Source organism: Erithacus rubecula, assembly GCF_903797595.1.
Source record: "Erithacus rubecula genome assembly, chromosome: 6".
Lineage (NCBI taxonomy): Eukaryota > Metazoa > Chordata > Aves > Passeriformes > Muscicapidae > Erithacus > Erithacus rubecula.
Genome location: NC_136688.1, coordinates 52,873,579 through 52,888,271, shown reverse-complemented (window position 1 = coordinate 52,888,271; position 14,693 = coordinate 52,873,579). Strand labels below are relative to the sequence as shown.

Genomic DNA, 14,693 nt, shown 5'->3' with positions numbered 1-14,693 from the left:
TCAGTCTTTCACAAATGAAGTTGGTTTGAGGGTTGTTTTTTTGTTTTTTGTTTTTTTTTTTGCAAAGGAATGTTTACAGCATTCCTTCCACAAAGGAAGCATTTCAGTAATTACACTGCTGATTGGAACTTTTAAAAACTTTGTTCTGTGGGTCTATTTTTTCTAATCCCAGCAGAAGAAAGAGGCATTCCTGTCTAGCTCTGCCGTCCGGAGCTCCTGCCTTGCTCTCGTTTCCACCTTTTCAAAACCCTAAGCAAATGTCAGAAGCCTGTGGTATTTGCTTTCTGCAAACACAGAGTACAGTAACACGTTTAGTCCATCAAAACTCAGGATGTCACAGCTCAGAGCTCGCAACTAAGACGAGAAAAGGCCAAACTCGCAGTTTAAAAAGCGCGCTGAGGTACAGAGCGCTCCCTCCTCCGGGCAGGCGGGCAGGCACGGACACGATGCCTTTGGGGACACGGTGCCTTTGGGGACACGGTGACATTGGGGACACGGTGCCTTTGGGGACACGGTGCCTTTGGGGACACGGTGCCATTGGGGACACGGTGACACTGGGGACACGGTGACACTGGGGACACGATGCCTTTGGGGGACACGGTGCCTTTGGGGGACACGGTGCCTTTGGGGGACACAGTGCTTTTGGGGACACGGTGCCTGTGGGGACACGGTGCCTTTGGGGACACGGTGACATTGGGAACACAGTGACATTGGAGTCACGGTGACATTGGGGTCACGGTGCTTTTGGGGACACGGTGCCTTTGGGGACAGGTGCCTTTGGGGACACGGTGACATTGGGGACACGGTGCCTTTGGGGACACGGTGCCTTTGGGGACAGGTGCCTTTGGGGACACGGTGCCTTGGGGTCACGGTGCCTTTGGGGACACGGTGCTTTTGGGGACACGGTGCCTTTGGGGACACGGTGCCTTGGGGACACGGTGCCTTTGGGGACACGGTGCCTTTGGGGACAGGTGCCTTTGGGCACACGGTGCCTTGGGGTCACGGTGCCTTTGGGGACAGGTGCCTTTGGGGACACGGTGCCTTGGGGTCACGGTGCCTTTGGGGACACGGTGCTTTTGGGGACACGGTGCTTTTGGGGACAGGTGCCTTTGGGGTCACGGTGCTTTTGGGGACACGGTGCCTTTGGGGACACGGTGCTTTTGGGGACACGGTGCCTTTGGGGACACGGTGCCTTTGGGGACAGGTGCCTTTGGGCACACGGTGCCTTGGGGTCACGGTGCCTTTGGGGACAGGTGCCTTTGGGGACACAGTGCCTTGGGGTCACGGTGCCTTTGGGGACACGGTGCTTTTGGGGACACGGTGCTTTTGGGGACAGGTGCCTTTGGGGTCACGGTGCTTTTGGGGACACGGTGCCTGTGGGGACACGGTGCTTTTGGGGACACGGTGCTTTGGGGACAGGTGCCTTTGGGGACACGGTGGCACCGCGGGTGGCTGCCAGGGACAGGAACGAGGAAATGACGGCAGGAAACCAGCGCTCCGCTTGTGCCGAGCGTCAGAGGCGCTGCCCGCACCCTCCTGCCCAGCACAGCCACAGCAGGTGAGCCACGCTCTGAAATGTGCCTGGAAATAAAGCGCTGGTTACCCTTGGCTTTGTCACTTCTGTCACCAGTTTTGTCTTTGTGGTACCCCCAAATTCTGATGGGGGCTGCAGGGTTGCCAGAACCCCCCAGTCTTGAAGCTGAATTGAATTACTTAGCCATTCAAATTTTGCAGGTCTTTTCCCCTGGAGTGGTGATTTTGTTCATCTCGGACTGGAAATGGGAGATACAAGGTCCCTCGGCTGTCCTAAGCTTGCAGGTAGTGAGGGCTCAAAGTGTCTGTCCAAAGGAGAAAGGTCTGCAAGGATGAGCCCATCACCTTTGGAACCCCAGTAGTTTGTTTCCCTGCTGAATCACAAGGGCTGAACCTTTCTTTCTTTCCATTCTGTACCTTGGACAGGGCTGTAAAATCTGCTATATGAGGGAAAGATGACGTATTCATCCTTCTCCCAGAGTAATAGTGCAAAACATTTTTTGATACATTACTCCAATGCTCACAAAAGCAAAGGCAAAATGGAAAGCCCAGAGGAAAAGAGAGCTCTAATGCATCAGTGAATGTTGCACACACTACGAGTTGCCCCCTCAAGCCCCTCTGCAGGCTCCTGCTTGTCTGAAAGCATAAAAATGGGATTTTAACCTTATAATTGATTTTAATAATGTTTATTACCAACCTCAACTATTCAATCACCATTTACTGGCAATTTAACATTTTTGTGAGCTTATGACTACACATTTAATACATGTTTAAGAGCTCTGAAGGAATATAAAGGAAACTGAAAATTAATTCAAATCTAGGGTTAACTGAAAAAGTTAACCCTGCTCTTGTATCCAGATGGAGTTTCCAGTTTGGCATTGCAGGACTCCCTGCATGGCCAGGGAAGCTGCAGAGCCATTTTAAAAGAACATTTTTCTAAATGTCCTGATCCACCTACTGAGTAAGCAGGACAGAGATCATGCCATACTAATAGCACTGAGGTTATTACAGCAATTGTAATGTCACTGCTGAACAGTTTACTAGATTAAGGGTTGAAGTCTACCAGTGCTTTATAACATTCTTAATTCTAAGAAAGAATATGCTTATCATTAAATAATTAACTGGCTTAGTTTTGGAACACCCAACTTTGTGCCCTGCTTTCAACACATAAAATACCAGTTGCCGTGCTTAGCAACTCTTTAAAACAAAAAGACAAAAATAAATAAATAAAATTTAAAATAATTTAAAATAAATAAATAATTAAAATTTTCATATTTGGACTGGCCAGAGCAGCAAATAGATCAGCAACTTGTGTAAAAGTTACTGCCAATGAATAAATAAAGTTGTTGGCAGGGAACCAGCACAGATTCTTCTGAATGACAGTGAAGTGCATCCCCTGTGGCACTCAAGCATGCAGGAAGACAGGAAACAGTTGATAATTCCTATAAAATTTTAAAAGGGCAGGAATTTACACCATTATGCTGGTCCTGAACTGCCACACTGCTGAGCTTTCACAGGCAGGGTGTGCATGGTGCAAGTGTGGCTGAATGAACCCAACGTGCCTGTGACAATCAGCTTCAACAAGGTGATTTATTTCAGCCAGAAACCAACGCCAGAACAAAGCACTGTGCTGCCTCCACCCCTGTCACCACAGCAGGCTCCATCACACAGAAAACAAAACACTTCCATTCTGTTTAACCCCACTGCAAGTCCCCAGATGAAGAAGGCTCCTCTCATTTCACCCAGCAGTGGCAAAGCAACAGATCTGAGCTGACCCAAACTGGAGCAAGAATGAGGAGAGATGGTGCCAAGGCACTTACAACACACCTGAGACTTGTGCAGGTTTTGGCAGGGAAAGAAGGGGTTTGATTGAAGAGGCATTAAGGCCTGAAAGGTCAGTAGCTCAGGAGAGCCCACCAGAGTTATCTTGCAGTATTTACTGTAAGAGACTCTGCAGCAAAACTTAGCAGGGCAAAATTACAAAAGTTGACTTCACAACTAAACAGGAGAAAGATCTTCTAATTACATGGCCTTAGGTCCCACATGTACAGCAATTTCCTAAAGAATGCCTGTAATCTAATACCAAGTCAGTAACAAAATGAAGGTAAACTGCATTCAGTTAAAAAAAAAAAAAAAAAAAAGGCCTAAAAATTGCATTTAGTTCAAAAAACATCACTACTGAAAAATTTCATTTTTAGGTTGTGTGCAGCAAAAATCTGCTTCCTTCTTGGGATTGTTATACACTGTGTGCTTTCATTTGATGATGTGGTCTTCAAAAAGAGGTTACAGGTGACAAGGTGACCATGTCTGGAGTCTGGTGCCACAGAAAGCTGAGTGAAAAAGAAAAACTTAGTTAATTTTTTCCATCCTACAGGAGGTTAATCACTTTGCATATGCCAGCCTAATTTTTATGTTTTCATTAAAATAATTTTTAAAAAATGTATTTCAATTTTTTAGAGGAAAGAAAAAGACATAAATATGAAGATAAATGGAAAAATCACATTGTATGATTTGACTTACTTTAAATTAGAAGTAGCCAACATATGTTTTTAATGATTTTTTCTCTGAGACATCAAGCTGCAGGTTTTGTTCCTTCCCTTATGAGGCTACCCCAGAAAAATACTGTCCTTTTACCTTAACTTAGTGCTACAATTCTTTTTTCTTTTATTCTTTCTTTCTCTACCTCAAACCACTTCTTTGTCTAAATCCTGTTCCTGTGTTTTACATATTTCCAATGTGATTCAGCCACTGTGACCCCTCCTCACGTACTCACTGAAGAAAGCAGAACTGAATGATGAAGGAACAAGCTGGACAGTCTTTTTAAGTTCTAATTCTTTATTTATTTCTATCATTTCTTATGTACAAGGTTTCCAGAATACACCTTCACTGTCCAAGGCAGAAAAGAGAATAAAACAGAGCAATAAAAGTGTGGCTCAAACTGTCTCCACAGTGACATCAGCTGCTCAGTTTTATTCTCCACTGAGGAAGGGACTTTAGGTTAGAATATTTCTCCAGAATACCTTCCTAAAAAACTGAGGTGTTTTACAGCAATGGAGAATTACACAATTTTCCTTCCCACTTGCATTGCTGTAACAAGAAACAAACAAACAAACAAACACACAAAGGTAGCTTTGCTGAAGTGATCAGAGAGGTATCAAAGAGAAAAACCAACCCCACATCCAAAAGTTATACCAGGACTGAACCATTGTATGAGAACAGGTGTGGGACAGCAGAGAGGAACATCCTAAATACACTCTGTGGTTCTCTGAAGTGCTCACTTCCAGAACAATCCTTACCTTGGTCTGGATCAATGCTTTGCAGTCATTAACACTGAATCCATCAAGTCTAAACTCCTCATTATCTTTGACATTTGATTCCTCAAGAATATCAGCCTGGTTCTCTGAAACACCCTATAAAAACAATTTACATTTTATTTATGAGTTTATTTTATACACTTCTATCTGATTTCAGTGCATACAACTGAAAGAGAAGTTTCCCTCAAATAATGACCACTAAATTTTACTTTCTGAAGCTGTATTTTATCATGTGTCCCCCTGTGAATTAAAACAATTTTATGCCAGAACCAGTTCTATGAATAATGCCTTAAGCTTTAGATTTGTATTTTTCAGATTCTGTACTGCATTAGTATATAACTCTGAACTCTGTATAGAATGCTAGCTAGCTTTTTCCACATTTTGGTCAGACTAAACAATCCTTTTAGGCCTGAGAACCAAGGTCATCAAAACAGTCTCAGGCTCAAAAAGTATAAACAAAAGTGAACTGGGGAGAGAAGCAAACTGGGGAATTTGTCTTCATTACCTGAAGCTGTAATTAGACAATTAACCTCTGATATGCAAATAGACTAAACTTTTATCTGTCTGGTGACTGTTGTCCATCTTGGGTGCAGCCTCTGTGAGGTTTTGCTCTGCCCAAGGTTTATCCTCTGAAAGCCTTTTAATAAAAACCTACTTTATTCTCTAACTCTGTCCAGCCTCTGTTCCAGGTAGCCCCTTAAGGCATCACCTACACACACGAATCTGTTACTTCAGTCAATAAAAAAGCCATTTCCAATTAGAATTAGCCTTAATTAGCACCAAAGCATTGGTGAGAAATGAGTCTTGATCAGTATTGCTAAAAGCAATACAGTTTTCCAGTAACAGATATGAAATAATGATGTAAGTTTAAGCTGCCTGGGCAGTGATTTAATTTTGGGGGGCAAGAAAGGAACAGAATGGGAGTTCAGCTATGTTAGGGAAATGTCTCTGGTTCTCTCTGTTAAATTACAGAATTCTACAAAGTGACTTTTTCAAGTGCAAAATAGGTTTCCACCTTCAGCACTGTCATTCTGTTTGCATATTACTTGCATGAAAAGTCAAATATGCCCATAAAATCATTACCTTGGCCCATGCTTCAGCATTCAAATAATCAATTGAAATAGTTACTTCTGAAAATTACATGTGACTAATTAATCCCAGCTAAATTACTGAATTCTAAACTACCCCTGACACCTGTATCTTCTCAAAACAATAGATTGTAAAAAAGAGACATTTCTATTTGAGATCTTTCAACATTGCAGGTTTGGCTTCAGCCCAATTTAAAACAAACTTTCCCTCAAGCCTCACAAAAACAGACAGAGGAATAATGTGAGGAAAGGGGAAGTTGAACATACTTTCAGTTTCTTCACAGTAAAATCATCATATAATTACTGTAACAGCCTCTCTCATTCAGTTCTGATTTCCACTTAACAGAAAGATATTAGTCTAACAGTTTTCTCTCTGAGCAAAACAAGTAAACAATCCTCCTCTACACAAACCAGGGAGCTGATTCTCCATCTCTACCATCTCTACAAAGCTGTGTACCACCTAACAACAGGGAACTGCATTGGCCAGACTTCAGTGTAAAGACAATCAAAGTGGGATCCTGCACAATTTCATAGCTACTTACACATCAAGATGAGAAAACACTAAGTTATTGTCTTAAAAAGCTCCCTGTTTAAAAAAAAAAAAAGCACATAACCTTGTGACTCACCCAGATCTAGTCCCTCATGCATCTGCATGCACAGCTTACAGATCAGATTCCCAACCCAGTGTTTATGCTGGCAGAATGGAAAACCATTGTTCAATTACCTTTTGATTTGCATCTATTCCGAGAACCCTCAAGAGGTTTTCTTGACAATGAGATTTACTCCAGGGATGTCTTAAGCTGGGGGTATTATCAAAGTCTCTGAGAGCTCTCCATACAGTTCCAGAATCCATGCTAGGAAACAAAACACAGTTTGAGGTTTTGAACTGAGGTTTCCATATGCAACAGTAATTCTCACTACATACAGCTGTATACCAACTTTGATCTAACAAGCAACTTGTCTTAAAACTCTTTCTACACTTGTCCTAACTACCAACCAGATGTAGGAATGAGCTGGCATGACAATTAGAGGAAGCAGTAAGTCAGCATGTATGTGTTTGTGCTCTCAGATAAGGGGCATTAGAAGCTCATTTCAGAGAGTGCTGCATGCCAGCAGCTCACAGCACTCAGCTGCTTCTGTGAAACACGGCCAGAGCTCAGCCCTGTCAGCTCTGCACTTTGCCTCTTCTGTCTCTCAAGTCTTTCTCCATCCCAAGGTCACACTTCACCTCTGCAGCCTCACCTGTCCTACAAAACAAGCCCAAGGCAATCACTGCTGAAACAGCAAGCAGAGACTTCCCTCAATGTGGTTCTTTGGATTCTTACATTGCATTCACCACAGATGAAAATTCAGCTGGGCTTTACTTAGTTTGCACTTGTCATTGACCTTAGTTACTCGTCACAGTAAATCAGGAAATTTTTGTTCTTACCTGGCACTCTGCTGTAATAGTGCAGTCCCCTTTACAATTATATTTCTCCACAAGTTTGATGCTGATTAAAATATAACACATATGCAGGGAACTTGGCTGAAAGGGTGCCCACATTAAAAGTTTTACCCAAGTTTCATCTGAGTCTTAGGACATTTCTCAAGTATGGTCTGACACTGCTTTCTAGACACAAAGCTTCCAAGTTGTGAAAAAATAACTGCAACTGTGTTCAGTAGCTACAATATTGCTCTGAAACTGCTGATCCTTAAAAAACTTGTAACAAAACTAGAAATGTTCCAGCTGTTGCTAGAGAAAGCTTCGATAATGACACTAATTGCTATTAACATAGCCCAGGAAAAAAGCCAGATGCACCACAGATTCTGAAGCACATCTGGTTAAATGACAAGAAGTTACCATGGGGAAAACTGAGGTGGGAGGGAAAAAAAAGCAAGTAAGTTGTTAGTAGAAGCAGCAGCTTCCAATGATGAAGAAATAAGTGGGATGTGCTGTAAAGAAAGGACAAGCAAACAGGAAGAACAGGCTGCCTGTTGGGTTCTGGCATTCCAGAGGCTTAGTCATAAGGAGGCACACCAACAGCAGGAAAAGCTCTAAGCAGGAATTTGTAATTTTGATATATTCCCTTCATTGTTTTCCAATGGCTGAAACACCATACATTTTCTTTAACAACGTGCTATAAAACTGGTAAGAGCTATACACTGAAAAGCACAGTACTAAAAAGATTAGGTGCACCACTGATTTTTAAATTATGAAACAGTGTAGCTGATGAGGAACTTTTTCTTTCTGTTTTTCTTTTTTTTTAAACTGGTAATCTAAACTCATTACCAAAATTGATTCTTCAAAAGGTCAGGAGTCCAAATATCTTCATTATTTGCATCAAGAACTTGGTCTAAGCTTCTTATACACTCTCTGGACTGTGGTACAAAGATTTCTGGAAAGCTCATCTTAAATATCTCCTCATAGCTGTGGTCTTCCTAGAAAAAAAAAGAGAATTTTACTACGTACACCATACAGGTCATCCCCATAATTTATGAAGGACCTAGTCCAAAGATCATAATAGTTCTAGAGATTGTCTTATTTTTAGAATTAATATTAATATTAATAGCAGAGGGACTGAGTTCATATTTCAATGTTTTGAGTATTTTGAATACCTAGAATTAGAGGAAACAAGAGTCCCAGAGTTTTATTTATCTTCCCACCTTCTCAGTCACAGACTTGCATATTTAACACTTGTGACTCCTTCTGCTCAGCAAATTCAGTCCAGGTCAAATCTGATGTTCACATCAATTCAACAGCTTGTTTTGCTAACTCAGTATTCAAACACTCCTAATTCAAGTGTAACACACCTGCCAAATGTTTGCACTGTGCAAGTCTGCATAAAGCTGGGGCAAGGATGTTCCTATATCCTTGTGTTTCACCAAATTTTTTCCAGCCTATGTTAAAAATCAGAGCCAGGTTTAAATCCTTATTCCTCCTCCAGCAGTGATGAGGAGGAGGTCTGGAGGACTGACCACAGCACAGGAGTGATCTAGCCAGGCCCAGGGGAAGGTAGGGTTATCTGACAACTAAGAAATACATATACAAGGGAAAACCTGCATAATTTACATCCTATCCTAGAGGCATGCCATCTGGTTTGGAAGCTTTTATTCCTTCAAGGAAGGAATTACTGCAATTTCCCAAATACCAGCAAAGTAATTGACTTGGCCACCCTGCCCAGGGACTGCAGTGCAGGAGCAGCAACACTGTGTGAAAACTCAAAAATGAACCTGTCAGTTTGGGGTTTTTAGCCAAGTAAGCAATAGTTTAGTCTGAAAACCCTAAGCATGGATACTCCATGTTTTTATAGTTTCATTTAATTGTAATTCAAACATTTCCACAACTCTGTACTCAGACAAGAGGGGTGAATATTATGAGAGCACAGATTTAATCTAAGGATAAGTGGGCAAAATCCACAGAGCTGGTAGAAGGCTTCTGCACTTCTGACCATGCTTCAAGGACCAGAATTGGTGCCCATGCTGCTCCCTCCTGAATAAGGCCTTGCTAAAATCCTGTCCTGATTATTCACTGCTGAGACATCCAAAGACTCCTGGGTAAATTGCTCTGAATCTTCCCCAAAGTGTCACAATACTTTCAATAATTTGTAAATTATTTCAACAGATACAACATGGAGGATCCTGATGGATGCTGGAGAAGCAAATTCTATGAAGTAACACTTGCTAAAGCATACATGGTCAAGGAAAGAAAACAACTTCCAGGTAGGTACCAAAGCTGGAGTGGGATGGAAAAGCCAGGCAGCTGCTCTTGGCTTTGGGATGGGGGAAGTTACAGCCCCAGGGACTGCACTGAGGGAAGCACAGCTCTGCTTCAATTGCAGCATCTCTGTGGAGCCTTGGTGCTGCTCAACACACATGCAAGCCACTGACTTAGAGTTTAGCCAAGACAGATAAAGAGATTTTTTATTACTTTTATTACTGTCTATTTCAGTGAATGTTTTTGAAATAAAGTTTGGATATATTTCCATTTATCTTGTGGCTTTGCACTAATTATAAAAAAACAAATGTACAAAGTTCACATCAGTACTTTCTGAATAAATCCTCTATATCCTATTATATCAAAATACCCCATGGCTTAAACACATGCACCATCTCAGTGGCCAATGTTTAAAGAGCACATGAAAAGTCTTTAATGTTCAGTTGTGTAGGCAAAATACCCAGCTATTGCAAGGAAATTAATGATTGTTTCCATCTTAAAACACGATTCTGATCCCAATTGATGTCATTTAATTAACTGAAGCAATAAATACTGAAGGTCAGACCTCTGACCTGAGATGATTTCTAGAGGTCCCTTCCAACCCACCTGGCCTTTTTTCTATTGATCATACAGAAGCCATAGTCCCAGTGCAAAGATTTTATGATCTCAAACTAACAACACAAAAAGCACAGGGATAAAGGATGAGCTACACATCTATTCTACACTCCAAGGAATCTCCAGCAGCTCTGTGGCTGTCTCTCTCCCTTGAAAGGAGAAAAAACAACTTGAAACTCTAAGTATGGTTAACTTATTTAACTCATGCTGGACATTTTCTCCTGCCTTTAACAAATGCAGAATAAAGGCTTCACTAAGATTAAGATCTATTGCTTTTGGAAAGAAACCAAGCAACCTGCTATATTCCATTTCAGCTTCAGTCATTACAACATTCTTTTTCTCCAACAGAAGGTTTCTTGTCCCCCATTTCCAGCATTACAAAAAATTTGAATTCTCTGTTTGTGCACACCAATAAACAGGTATTTTGTGTGTCTACACTCAATCAGTGTGGGCAGCTTTTCCCACCTGCACCTTTGTGCTTTTTCTAGTAATACCTCTGCAACAAGAAAAATTCCTAGGCAAAGGGCAAGAAATCCTGTCTCCAGAAAAGTATTGGCTCCCTACACATACTAAAACTCACCCAACAGATTATAAGCACTAAATTATTACTACTACAGATTAATCCCATTGAAGTCTTAGCTGATTGTTCTCTTTTTTCAGATGTTGTAATTTAGGATGAAGTAGAAAGAACAAGGGGCTTTTGTTCAGTATTTCTATGTTCTTTCTTCCCTTTTGTTACTTTCCTTCCCTTTGCTGATGCATGTTTGGTCCACATGGAAATGAAATTTATCCCAACAAGGTATAACTCTTTACCTGAACCTTTTTTTTTGTGCTGATAAGAATTCATTACATTGTTTACTCAGAATTTTAGCTCTAACATGTAAGAGTGAATGTTAATGTTACGTTCTATGCTAAAAATGGAATAATATTATTTTTATTAATTTATTTTGTGCCACCATCGGTGTAAAATATCAGAAAAACTGTCAATATTATTCAGGGAGTATACTAAATAACAGACATCATTACTAAATAAAAGACATCATTTTTGCCATTTTCTAAGTCAGTGTTATGTAGGTTTACTTCAGTAAATTTTCAGGCTACTCACAGAATTTCTGTCCATCCTGCTTTTGTCACCCACCTTCCCAATTTGCTGTTCCTATGCTCTTTCTTGTCTAAATTTTAAATTGCACGTCCTTCAGGGCAAGGTTCATGGTGCATACATGCTTACTTGCCTATGTGCCTACTTATTCCTAGTGCCCAGAAGCAAAATAGTGCATTACATTCTTTAAAGCTCTCCAGCAGCCCAGCTCAAGTATTTGTCAAACACTGTAAAGAAGCAGCTTTTGTTCCACTTGAAGCAGCAGGACAGTTTCTCGGCATGTGCAGCATTGCCCTCTACACAGAAGACAGATACAAATCCAGAGGTGCAGGAAGCAGTGACATGAATGTTTGTGGTCCTTGGTTTGCTGTGAGCAGGTACCTCATTCAGGGAGCATCCCAGGGCACAGAGATGGCTCAGCACTCACCTGGGCAGCAGAAACTCTGCAGCCTCCGCTGCTCCGGTCAGGGTCGGCTCCAGAAGCTTCTGCTGACTTCACCAAAACTTCAAGGTTGCCACCAAACCTCTCTGATTTGTCTAAGGGCTCCTTGAAGCCTTCAAAATCACCCCAGGAACCGCTGGGTTCTGAGGTACTAAAGCTGCTCTCAGAAAACCCCTCACAGCTCCTCCCTTTGCTGTCCCATGCAGGGGGGCTTTGCTGCATTGCTTCAAGATTATAATTTTCTCCATTACTTGTTCTTTCATTGCAGTTACAGCCACTGTCACTGAGAGACACAGCACCTGCCTCAGCTGCCAGGTCTTTGGGAGGCTCACAGTGTGATATGCCTGTATCAGCAAGACTTTCTACCACCGACAAGTTCTGCATCTTTGTTCGAAAGAAAAAAATAATTTGTTGAAATCTGTATTGCAAAAAGGTTACTGAAGTTCGGTTGCATCAGAAATAGGGGTGTTTCCAAAACAAAATCAAATTCTTCATTTCACCCCAAAGAATAACAACACTGATGAAACAAAACAGGATGTCCTTCAGCTTCTCCTCCAGTACTCAGCATGTGCACGTTATTCGGCCTCACTTTCTGTGCAGAGTATTAAGCCTGCAAAGAAAGGATTATGAATAAATACCTCTGTGATAAGGCCTGTGTGGGAATAAAGATAGCTGATAAGGTAGGAGAAAGAATGCTTGAGTTAAAATAAACACATTCCTGCATTTTCCACTGAAAATTGCTGTAGGCAAAATTATTTAAAATTTACACTGAACTATCTGCCCACACCACAAGAAAGCCATGAAATTAGTGAACAATACTAAGCAAATACATAACAGAAGTGGCTGGATTGTTAACTCAGTGTTGAGTATACTGGATACAAACTAAAACAGCTATAGTCAACATCCAACATTTCAAAAATACTTTCTGTAACTACTTCATCCACCTCATGCACACTCAAATAATGCTGTTTCTGCCTGCACGGGCTGCCCCATCCCAACGACTAGAATCCTGTAAAAATATAGCATTTCCAGCTATTTAGGCAATTGAGGCATATCTAATAAATTAAGTTTGGGATCTCTAAACTACACAGACAGTGCTGCACTGATGATGTTAGATTAACCCCATCTCCTCAAGCATTTTCCCGAGCTGTTTTGGGGGGCGGGTTAAAAAACACTCACTGAACGCTCTTCTCAGCCGCGGTGCTTGAACAGAACCAAGCGTGTGGTTTTTTCCCTCGGGTTTCCTTCGCAGGTGGGTTGGGCACAGGGCAGGGGTGCGGCGGGTCCCTCTCCTGTCCCTGGGACCGGGCGGGGGATGCGCGTCCGGGGCCGCCCGCGATGTCACCTGGCCGGGCGGGCGGGGAGCGGTGTCACCGGCGGTGTCACGGGCAGTGTCACAGGACAGTGTCACGGGCAGTGTCACCGGCAGTGTCACAGGACAGTGTCACCAGCAGTGTCACCGCACAGTCTCACCGGAGCGGTCTCACTGTCTCACCGGAGCGGTCTCACTGTCTCACCGGAGCGGTCTCACGGTCTCCCCGTGTGACGGTCGCAGCCGCCCCGCCGGTGCCGCAGGTCGCCAGGGGCGGGCCGAGGTGTGCGGGGCGGGCCGGGGCGGGCGGCACCGCCCGGGGACAGCCGAGCCCTCGGTCCCTCCGCCCCACGGAGCAGGAGCCGCAGCTCATCCCCAGCGCCCCCGCTCTGCTGCCACCCGCGCCCCGCCATCCTCGCCCCGCGGCTCCCGTTCGGTCCCTCGGGTTCCGCTGCCCCGCTTCAAACTGGGTTCAAATTTGGATGTGAAAAACAAAAGTATTCGCTCTTTTCCTCCCCCAGCTTCCTGCTGCAGTCTGGCAGGCTAAGGATGCACGGGTTGATTGTGGTTCCTGTTTGCTCTTCATCTGAGACTAAAACTCTCGCATTGCAAAGTTGAGGGACATGGATTTTTTAAAAGTGACAATCAGTCCACTCATTAACAGAATCTCAGGATAAAACAGTAGGAATAGACCAACAACAATCCTCTTCCTCCCTCTCTTCTTTCAACCCCCTAAGGTATTTGGCTGTCCCCTCTCTCCTGAGACTCGATCCCCTCCCAACAGGCAAAGCCAGAAGCTGTGGGTGCAGTGCTGCACACAGGTCACCCCAGGCCTGGTGACCATCCCATCCCATCCCATCCCATCCCATCCCATCCCATCCCATCCCATCCCATCCCATCCCATCCCATCCCATCCCATCCCATCCCATCCCATCCCATCCCATCCCATCCCATCCCATCCCACAGAGGAACAGAGGTGCTGTGCCCCAGGCTGGCTGCTCCCAGGCCTGGGGGTCAGAGGGAATGGCACAGAGAAAACTCCTCAGCTCCCTGTCCTCAGGCTAGGTTAAACATCTGGGTAGTCCCAAAGAACAGGGGACAGTTGTAAAAACAAGGAAAGAGGTTTTCTGGAGCAAGGCCCAAAGCAAAAAGCTTTTTCTAGGCACTAGAGTACATGTGTTTCCCAGCCCAGACACAGACACACGCACTCCTCCCACGCATCTGACTCTCATTCCAGGCTGTAGTGCTTTATCTGAGGGCGAGAGGCTGGATTTGGGAGCCATGCCCAGACGCAGAGCCAAAGAAACTTTACTGGCAACTGTCTGAAAGGTTTTTTTAATTTGTTTTCTTTCTGCTGTGGAGCAGTTTCCTGCCCTGCACGGCCATCCCGTGGCAGCCTGCAGCTCTCAGGATATCCGACCGGCTCGGCCAGGCTGTGATTCAGCCCCAGAGCTCCTGGCACTGCCTGGGCTCTGTCACTGTGTGCCCTGGGGACGCTTCCAGCTCTCCCCTCAGCTTTGAAGGGAGATCAACATGTTGTTTTTGCAGTGACTGAGATTGTTTTACTCTTTAGGGAAAGGCTCAAAGGCTGAGGTG

At 43.6% G+C, this 14,693-nt stretch overlaps 1 protein-coding gene across 1 annotated transcript; it reads right to left on the bottom strand.

Moving 5' to 3' along the window:
- Positions 1-3,098: 3,098 nt before the first annotated feature.
- CLBA1 (clathrin binding box of aftiphilin containing 1) lies at positions 3,099-13,107 on the bottom strand. The gene is made up of 6 exons (XM_079307711.1): positions 12,965-13,107; positions 11,771-12,395; positions 8,205-8,353; positions 6,660-6,789; positions 4,830-4,943; positions 3,099-3,863 (listed from the first exon to the last, which is right to left on the bottom strand). Exons 2-6 carry the CDS (start codon positions 12,167-12,169, stop codon positions 3,696-3,698), a joined length of 960 nt encoding a protein of 319 aa, XP_079163837.1. The 5' UTR covers positions 12,170-12,395; positions 12,965-13,107; the 3' UTR covers positions 3,099-3,695.
- Between the last annotated feature and the right edge of the window lie 1,586 nt (positions 13,108-14,693).

What these genes read in the sequence shown, in the direction of transcription:
- CLBA1 (XM_079307711.1), bottom strand. Translation starts at nt 12,169, where the DNA reads ATGCAGAACTTGTCGGTGGTAGAAAGTCTTGCTGATACAGGCATATCA. An exon ending in GCAGAGTTTCTGCTGCCCAG is followed by an intron (nt 8,354 to 11,770) that starts GTGAGTGCTGAG and finishes TTTTTTTTCTAG; the next exon opens with GAAGACCACAGCTATGAGGA. An exon ending in AAGCATTGATCCAGACCAAG is followed by an intron (nt 3,864 to 4,829) that starts GTAAGGATTGTT and finishes TTTTTCACTCAG; the next exon opens with CTTTCTGTGGCACCAGACTC.